This window comes from Macrobrachium nipponense, chromosome 9 (assembly GCF_015104395.2).
Source record: "Macrobrachium nipponense isolate FS-2020 chromosome 9, ASM1510439v2, whole genome shotgun sequence".
In the NCBI taxonomy this organism is placed as follows: Eukaryota; Metazoa; Arthropoda; class Malacostraca; order Decapoda; family Palaemonidae; genus Macrobrachium; species Macrobrachium nipponense.
The window spans coordinates 15128643-15138642 of NC_061110.1; the positions used below are offsets into that span (position 1 = coordinate 15128643).

The 10000-nt window shown below is 38.4% G+C and overlaps 1 protein-coding gene across 1 annotated transcript in view; it reads left to right on the plus strand.

Moving 5' to 3' along the window:
• Window positions 1–10000, plus strand: part of LOC135217905 (neuropeptide F receptor-like) — a 60298-nt gene that overhangs the window by 46386 nt on the left and 3912 nt on the right. Inside the window, exon 2 of the mRNA XM_064253942.1 lies at window positions 8950–9779. Within this exon, the coding sequence (XP_064110012.1) occupies window positions 8950–9765 (816 nt within the window). The 3' untranslated portion in view covers window positions 9766–9779. The remainder of the gene's footprint in view (window positions 1–8949; window positions 9780–10000) is intronic.

Genomic DNA, 10000 nt, shown 5'->3' on the forward strand with positions numbered 1-10000 from the left:
TCTTAAATTTATAGTTCTAGAGATGAAAAAATCACAACTATTTTCATTCTACAATTTGTCTATATTCCGGGACATTTCTATTAATTACGACTTCAAAATGTCCCCCTTTTCATTTATCGATTAAAACTATTGTTTATCGCTAAAGAAATTCCTGGAATGAATGGGATCCGAGCGGACTTTGTTTATATGTACCCAGACAAGGGAAGCAAAGTTTGCCTCTGTAATTTCCCAAGTTTCAAAGCAACATTGTATTCTAGGCTCCGTAACGCAATATCTGTGATACTCAGAAAAGGGAAGCATATTCCCAGTTCAATGGACGCATTGTATTCCCTGCTTCTTACTTGACGCAATGTCCGATGGCATTATTGGAAGTCTTTGAATTCAGAAACGAATTCGTTCGCGCCAAAATTCACCCCTGTCGGCTGTGAGAGGAACTTTGTATTTCCGAATAGCTGGTTGTTGCCCTCATATGTATACAACTCACGCGAGGATGTCGTTATATATATACCTAAACGCAATATACACTGTGACAGCATCCATGCATGTGTATGAGGTCTTGTGTTTAAAAGCGTGCGTTTGTGCGTGTGTGTGCGTGCGTTATCAGACGTTACCAGATGTCCCTCCAAATGTGAATTGAGATCACGACTTCAAATTCATTAGCAACACATAGCCACACTTATAATTTTCACTTATACACCTTTTCCCATCTTTCATTTACATTTAATCTTTGCATGTCATTTACACCTGATATCTTCGTGTCATTTAGACTTAAAAAAAGGACATTATATATAAGAGCAAAGCTATGGAATTGGATTTGGGAACATAAAAATTAGGGCAAAAGCCCAGTGCTGAGACCTATGAGGTCATTCAGCGGTGAAAGGGAAATTGAGAGTAAAGAAAGATTTTAAGACGTAACAGGAGAAAGACTTCAAACAGGGTTCAAAGTTAGATGGAAGAAAGAGAATATGAACGGTGGTACAGTAAAGGGAATGAAGGGGGCTGCCGCTAGACTCCTAGGGGAAGCTTGCGAAGAGCCTAAGTAATGCCTACAGTGCACCGCGTGAGGTGCACTGATGGTACTACTTTCTTACGGGAAGGGGACAAAACTGTGGCCCAGGCAAACTGATGTAAAATTGTGTGAACTCTTTGAGTAAAGAAACCGGGGAAGAAGGATTATAACATAGATGAAGGACGAATAAGAAGAATAGTTGACCGATTCAGGTGTTTGGGAATAAATATAACGGATGATAACGAAAGTGAAAGAGTAAAATAATAGTAAAAGAATAGGCGAAACAATGAGTGCAGTGGTCTGCATGCAAAAGGGGATGTCTTTGAAAACTAGGTTCCATTGTGCGAAACTATTGTTGGTGTCCAGGAAGCATGGAAAGGCACGCAAGGCATAAGTAAAATATGCAGTGTATATAGTATGTGTGTGTGTGTGTGTGTGTGTGTGTGTGTGTGTGGGTGTAGAGGGAGGCGATCTTCCGCTAGTGTATAATTTCTTTGTATTTTGATTCTCTGAAACCTTTTGCACAGGGGCTCATCCGTGTTTTAGTTAACGCGAGATTATAGCAGCAAACATTTCTATTTATCTCTCCAGGGGCCTGTTCTCCTGCCAAGTAAACGATCGCCTCTCTCTGTCTGTCTGTTTGTCTGTCTGTCTCTGCATATATATGTATATATATACATAGTGTATATACAAATATATAGGTATATATATATAAGTGATATATATATAAAAGTTATATATATATATATATGTATATATATATAATATATATATATATATATATCTATATATATGTGTGTGTGTGTGTGTGTGTGTGTGTGTGTGTGTATAATTCCATAGTGTTGGTTTTAGCAAGTCACTTACGAATGCATTAAATGACAGGAAAAGTACCGGCTGCCTAATTTTCGTTCAACCTACCAGTTACACGTGCCATAAAAGGAAGACGCGGAAAACACAATCTATCCATGCAGGGAATGCAGTTTTTTTTTTTGTTTTTTTTTTTTTTTTTTTTTCGAGGAAGTTACACAAGAAAAGCCCTCCCTCCCCAGCCCCCCTCCCGCCTCCCCAGCGCAAAAATCAAGACGGGAAAAAAAATACTGTTTGGCCTGTTTCAGCTTTTGTTTGTCGTGCAAGAGTATTCCCACTTTTATCTTCCTCTCCAGTGTCCTTTGAACGACCCACATACGGCAGTCGTTCTGTTCAGCAATTAAGAACAAAAGGCGGAGTATCGATATGTGTGCAAGTGCATGAAAACAGAAGGTAAAAGTATGAAGGGACAGGGATTTTGCTCTTGAAATGCATCGCCGATTTGAAGTCTTTACGTTCTCCCTTTCAAGATTTCTGTAAAGGAAACACTTGAGGGAAAAAAAAGTCACTCGTTTAATCAGTCTCATAGCGGGAGCGAGTCGCCACACGTGGATGAAAATATAACAGGAAACTAGGACTGAACACAAATAAATGTTGGATGGAGTTACAGCTTATTGGAAGCCTTTTGATGAATGTATCTGCGGCAACCTGAAACTAATTATAATTGCTTACAACCATACTTTCGTTATTTTGTCCTCCTACACGTCCAGAGAATATATATGAGATATCAACATGAAGTTGATGACTATTCAAAGAGTTTTATTTTTTGTTTACATTCTGGTGATAATGCATTCGTTGACGTCAGTCCTTGATTTGACACTCATCTCAAGTCCTTTATTCAGAGTAATTAGTATGCATTATGGAAGGACTTTATAATGAATTTTCCATGCCCAACTGCCCACCCCCCGCCTCCTGTCTCTTTCTCTTTCTCTCTCTGTCTCTGTCTCCAGAAAAATAATATATACATATACATATTAATTTGTTTATATCCATATAGTAAATACATATACATTATATATATATATATTATATATATATATATATATATATATATATATATATATATATATATATATATATATATAATATCTGCATATAGTTTTTTCTAAGAGAGGGGCTACCTCGTGTATTTGCCCATAATGTATTTAACCACGGTTTTTAGCGATAAATTTTATTGCTTAAAAAAAGTTTCTCATGAGCCATGCATTAACTTCCTTCGCGGGAGTAATTGAAGAATTTCAACTTTTATGATTAAATAAAGAAAAGTAGACTTTCTCACTCCAGCAGTTTTGGGTACAGTTCGAAATTAACCTCCTCCTCCACCTCAGGGTCTATCATCGTTCCTCATGATTTGACAAATAAAGGAATTATTTGTTGAAACCCTTGTATTGTTTAAAGCAAACAGAGGGCACAGGTCTCTCTCCTTCCCTCTCCCCGCCCCCTCTCCCTCTCTCTCTTTTCTCTCCCTCTCTCCGACAGTCGATTTACTGATTCTCTCTCTCTCTCTCTCTCTGAAGACTGAAGATAGAATTGATTTGCCGATTCTCTCTCTCTCTCTCTCTCTCATCTTCTCTTCTCTCTCTCGAAGATGAAGATAAATTGATTTTGCTGATTATCTCTCTCTCTCTCTCTCTCTCCTCTCTCTCTCTCTGGAGATAGAAATGATTTGCTGATTCTCTCTCTCTCTCTCTCTCTCTCTCTGAAGATAGAATTGACTTGCTGATTCTCTCTCTCTCTCTCTCTCTCTCTCTCTCTGTCTCTCTCTCTCTCTCTCTGAAGATAGAATTAATTTGCTGATTCCCTCTCTGTCTCTCTCTCTCTGTCTCTCTCTCTCTTTCTCTGTCTGTCTCTCTCTGTCTCTCTCTCTCTCTGAAGATAGAATTGATTTGCTGATTCCCTCTCTCTCTCTCTCGCTCTCTCTCTCTCTCTCTCTCTGTGTCCCTCTCCCTCTCTCTCTGAAGATAGAATTGATTTGCTGATTCTCTCTCTCTCTCTCTCTCTCTACTACCAGATCTATACAATGACGGGAAAGAGGAAAAAATAGACAAGAAAGACAAATCTGCAAACCTTTTGAAAAGAGGAATTGCAGATTTGGAGAAAGAGGTTACTACAAAACTCCTAAGATATGTCAAAACTATGAAATATATGGTAAATGTGCATACTTAGATGGATATGGGGATGATTGCAGAGATCTGCATCCAAAATATGTAAAAACCTAAAAGAAGGAAAAGGATGTAAGTTCGACAAAAATGCAAATATATGCACCCTGTAGCCATGAATCACAATTCAAATAAATAACCAACCAAGTAATAAAATCCAAAATAAGAAAGAAACAAATAAAGAGAGAAATCAAGAATATCAGGTAAAAGAGAAAGCAAAAGCAAACCACCAATGAGATATGCAGAGGTGTCAGCAAAGAATTTCAAAGCATCAGCTCCGAAATTCTACTCAAGAGATAATAACTGTATTTATATGCAAGAGGATATTGCAGAAACGGAGAAAATTGCAGATTCAGACACAAACTGAATAATTATGATGAAGAAGATCAAATATTATGGTGGAAAAGTTGGATTTTTTAATGTCAGAATTTCTGGAAATGAAAAAAAGAACAACATACCAGAACAGAAGAGACATGGGAAAATCCTTATTACTATCAGTATTAAATGGAAGGAGAAAACACGCAAACCATCATAGTGATGAATGCGCAGGTTTAGTTACGAGTAACTCAAAAAAGAAAAACTAGAGTACTTAGAAGAAACTAACCCAAAATGAAAAGAAAATAGATATAATGAATATAAGTGAAACCTGGTTATTCCCAAGAGACTGGGAATGATGATCAAATAAAAGGGTCCAAACTTATAGATCAGATAGAAAAAAATAGAATCAAGGGGGAACCGCAATATATGGGAAAGACAAAAAACAAAGGAAAAAATATATGAGAAATATAGTAACTCAGAATGTGAACTAATAGCGGTAGAATTGAATCTGAAAAATTGATGAACATAGTAATATATAGACCTCCTCCTAATACTAAAGAGTTTGACTTAATAATTGAAAAATTGGATGATATATGTAGACTCACAAGGACTGGACTATTCTCCTATCTGGTGACTTCAACTTTCCTTTCGTAGAATGGAAAGAACGAATAGGAGATTGTGGTTGTACTTATACATATAAAAAAGAGAGTAATAGTAGTGCAGAAGAGAAGAGGCAATTTGAAAAGCTATTAGATATGCTACTAGAATACAACATCAACAAATAAATCACCTGCCAACAAGAAAGGAAAATACTTTAGACCTAGTATTTGTGAACGAGATGAATTATGTTAAAGAACTAATAGTTTATAATGCGAGTATTTCAGACCATAATGTCATAGAATTAACAGTTCATTCCAAAGCAAAGCAGTGAAAATAAGAGATAAGCAAGAAATGAAAAAATGGGGAAGGATATGGAAAATACACAACTTCTACAGTAAAAATATAAAAATGGTCAGAAATAATGAAGAATTAAACAAAGATTGGGATAACATTTTCGTAAGTGATGACATAAGGGTAAATACGGAGATATTATATAAAATATTGGAGATAATAGTGGAAAAATATATACCGAAGAAGAAAAGTAAACATCATTCATGCATACCAAGAGACAGAAGAATCTTGTTCCAGAAAATCAGAAAGTGGAAAAAAGGTCTTGCAAAAGAAAAAAATGCATGGAAAGTTATAGAACTAAAAAGTAAGATAGAAAATGCAGAAAAAAGATTATACAATCAAAAGAAAATGAAAAACGGGACTTGGGAAGAAAAAAATAAAACCCTATTAAAATATCAAGCAAAACCCCAAACTATTATACTCATATGCCGAAGAAGATGAATAAAAGAAGAATAGAAATAGGCCCTCTGAGAATTGAAGGGAGATTAAACGAATGAAAAAAAGGAAATTTGCAACATACTGGCAGAACGATATAGAGAGAATTCACCCCTAGAATAGATAATGAAGATAATGATATAGAAGTAAGGGATGAAAACTAGTGAATATTTAGCTTGACATAGATATTAATGAAGCTGATATTGTGCAGGCTATTAATGAAATTAAAAATGGAGCTGCTGCAGGGCCTGATGGAATTCCTGCTATTTTGTTAAAGAAAGTAGTTCATTCTATCGCAAAGCCACTTGCAATATTATTAAGACAAAGTGTAGATACAGGCAAGATATATGATGAGCACAATTAGCGTATATTACCCTACTTTCAAAGTGGATCAAGACTAGAGGCAAGTTAATTATAGGCCTGTGAGTCTAACATTACATATAATGAAAGTGTATGAAAGGGTAATGAAGAAAAATATTATGAAACATTTAATAAAAAATAATTTGTTTAATAAAGGACAACATGGTTTCGTACCCGGAAAAAGTACACAAACCCAACTGTTAGTCCACCGTGAAAACATATTCAAAAATATGAAAAGCGGAAATGAAACAGATGTTGTTTATTTAGACTTTGGCAAAAGCTTTGATAAAGTAGACCATAATATATTAGCGAAGAAAAATTAGAAAACACAATATCGTGGATAAAGTAGGAAGATGGTTAAAAGAATTTTTTACACAACAGAAAACAGATAGTTATTGCAAACGACGAGAAATCGGATGAAGCCAAGGTATATCCGGTGTGCCGCAAGGTACGGTGTTAGCTGCAATACTGTTTGTTATTATGATTGAAGACATAGACAATAATGTTAAGGATTCGGTAGTGAGTAGTTTCGCAGATGACACAAAGAATAAGTAGAGAAATTACTTGTGATGAAGATAGGAACGCTCTACAAAGAGACCTTAACAAAGTATATGATTGGGCAGAGGTAAATAGGATGGTATTTTAACTCTGATAAATTTGAATCAATAAAATTATGGAGACAGAGAAAGAAAGCTATATGCATATAAGGGACCTAATAATGAGACCATCACAAATAAGGAAGCAGTTAAAGACCTTGATGTGATGATGAATAGGAACATGTTATGCAATGATCAAATAGCAACTCTGTTGGCAAAATGTAAGCAAAAATGGGAATGTTGTTACGGCACTTCAAAACAAGAAAAGCTGAACACATGATTATGCTTTATAAAACATATGTTCGTAGTCCACTTGAATATTGCAATATGATATGGTACCCACACTATCAAAAGGATATTGCACAAATAGAGAGTGTACAAAGGTCCTTTACAGCTAGAATAGAAGAAGTTAAGGACCTAGACTACTGGGAAAGACTACAATTCTTAAAATTATATAGTCTGGAAAGGAGAAGAGAACGCTACATGATAATTCAGGCATGGAAACAGATAGAAGGAATAGCAGAAAATATCATGGAACTAAAAAATATCAGAAAGAGCAAGCAGAGGTAGATTAATAGTGCCCAAAAATATACCAGGAAAAATAAGGAAAGCACACAGGACATTAATCCACTACGCACCAGCATCGATAATGCAGCGTCTATTCAATGCGTTGCCAGCTCATCTGAGGAATATATCAGGAGTGAGCGTAGAGTGTTTAAGAATAAGCTCGACAAATATCTAAACTGCATCCCGACCATCCAAGATTGGAAGATGCAAAATATACCGGAAGATGTACTAGCAACTCTCTGGTAGACATTAGAGGTGCCTCACACTGAGGGACCTGGGGCAACCCGAACAAGATGTAAGGTCTAAATGTAAGGTCTAAGGTCTCTCTCTCTCTCTCTGAAGATGGAATTGATTTGCTGATTCCCCCCCCCCCTCTCTCTCTCTCTTAAGATAGAATTGATTTTCTGATTCTCTCTCTCTCTCTATCTCTCTCTCTCTCTCTCTCTCTCTCTCTCTCTCTCTGAAGATAGAATTGATTTGCTGATTCTCTCTCTCTCTCTCTCTCTTTCTTTGTCATTCTGAAAATAGAATTGATTTTCTGATTCTCTATCTCTCTCACTCTCTCTCTCTCTCTCTCTCTCTCTCTCTCTCTCTCTCTCTCTGAAAATAGAATTGATTTGCTGATTCTCTCTCTCTCTCTCTCTCTCTCTCTTTCTTTGTCTCTCTGAAAATAGAATTGATTTTCTAATTCTCTCTCTCTCTCTCTCTCTCTCTCTCTCTGAAGATAGAATTGATTTGCTGATTCTCTCTCTCTCTCTCTATCTCTCTCTCTCTCTCTCTCTGAAGATAGAATCGATTCACTGATGACCTCTCTCATTTGACATATAATCAATCACAAATACAACAAAAGTCGGGATACGACCCTTATCAGTCGAAGTTACAGTTGGAGATGAATTTCCGGTTGGCTGTTTTTGCTTCCCTCTCTCTCTCACCATTTCATAAGAAACCGATATTTCAGACGAGCTTTTCCCATCCTTTTCCTTCGATTAAGACTCCCTTACAAATGACCCAAGAAGATATTGGTCCTACCGCTGCCCTAGTTTTCATCCCTTCCTCTCCGTCAGGATTTATAAGGAATAGTTTTTTTTTTTTTTAAAGAGCGCGGAGGAGCGAACAAATATATAAGAATAATAAAAATGACAAAAGGTTATGGTAACAGTGTCTGCAAACGAGACTCAGGTGCTGTTACCTTGTATTGAAATACCTGAAACGAGAGAGAGAGAGAGAGAGAGAGAGAGAGAGAGAGAGAGAGAGAGTGTGTGTGTTCAAAATACATATCTACAAGCCTGATCGTTCTTTTTTTTTTCTCCTCCTGTCGGCACTGATTATCATTAAAATTTCATGTTTTTTTACAAATGTTAGTATTTTTTTTATTAATTAGATGATCAAAATAGACCTGTCTGTTCCCAAATTCTCTTAGTGATAAAGATATGACATAAACGAGATCTTTTGCACCATTCTTTTACCGACATTCAGGGTAGAGGAAATTAATTCTTAAACGACCCTAGATGACTTGTAACTCTGTCAGTAATGATGGATATTAATTATGGACATTAACGAGAAATGGTTGAGTAGTCGGTATAGGTAATTTTGTATTAACGTTGCTTATTCTTTTCTGTTGGCAGAGCCTCATGTGTTTTGCTTGAATTCTGCATTAAATCTCCTCTTCTTTTTCTCTTCATATCAGGTCATCGTATACCCAACGAAAAAGTCTCTGCAGAAGGTCGGAGCCGTGGCGACGTTGCTGGCCATCTGGGTGATGTCGTTCATCCTGGCTCTCCCCAATTTCATCTGGAGGACACTGGAAATCCACCAGGTGAACCTACCTGGCATAGAGGTGGTGGGCTTCTGCTTCGAGCAGTGGCCCACCCTCCACGGGCGCGCCTACTACAGCATCTTCGTCATCGTCGTCCAGTACTGCCTGCCCATCCTCACCGTCAGCGTCGCCTACGCCAGGATATGCAACAAGCTCAAGTACCGGATGTCGAACGCCTCGACGCGCTCCGCCCGCTCCAAGAAGGAGGACCTTCGGATGAAGAAGACAAACACCTTGCTCATCTCCATCGCCCTCATCTTCTGCCTCTCCTGGCTGCCCCTCAACCTCTACAACGTCATCGTCGACCTCCACAACCCCTTCGGCGAGGACACCGAGTCCATGCTGGTGGCCTACTCCGTGTGCCACATGGCGGGCATGTCCTCCGCCTGCTCCAACCCGCTCCTCTACGGGTGGCTCAACGACAACTTCCGCAAAGAGTTCCTGGAGATCTTCTCGAAGCTGTGTCCCTGCTGGCCCTCCCTCGCCGCCTCCTCCAGTAGGATCAACAGTCTCAGGACCAGCAGAGGGAAGGACGGTGGGTCGTTCAGATCGCTCCCGCCCTGCAGCCATCCCGTCGTCCTGTACACGAAGGCGCAGGAAGAGCAGACCTGCAACGGCATCAGCATGGACCTCCAGGACCAAGAGGTCACCTTCATCTCTCAGGTCGTGACGACCACCACGCTTTAGGGATGTCAGGCGAGGTCAGTGGGTTTTGCACTTGTACACTTATTTGAGTTTTACGCTTAATAAAGTGTGTACTCTGCTAATAAGTTTATATTATAGTTGGTTTACTTAAGGCGGATTCTCGGATGACCCGTATGCTTACGAGAAATTTGTTTGGCGGCCACTGATTGGCTGGTACCGGGAAGTAGGCAGCTCCCAGCCAATCAGCGGCCACCAAACTAACGTCTCGTAGGCACAG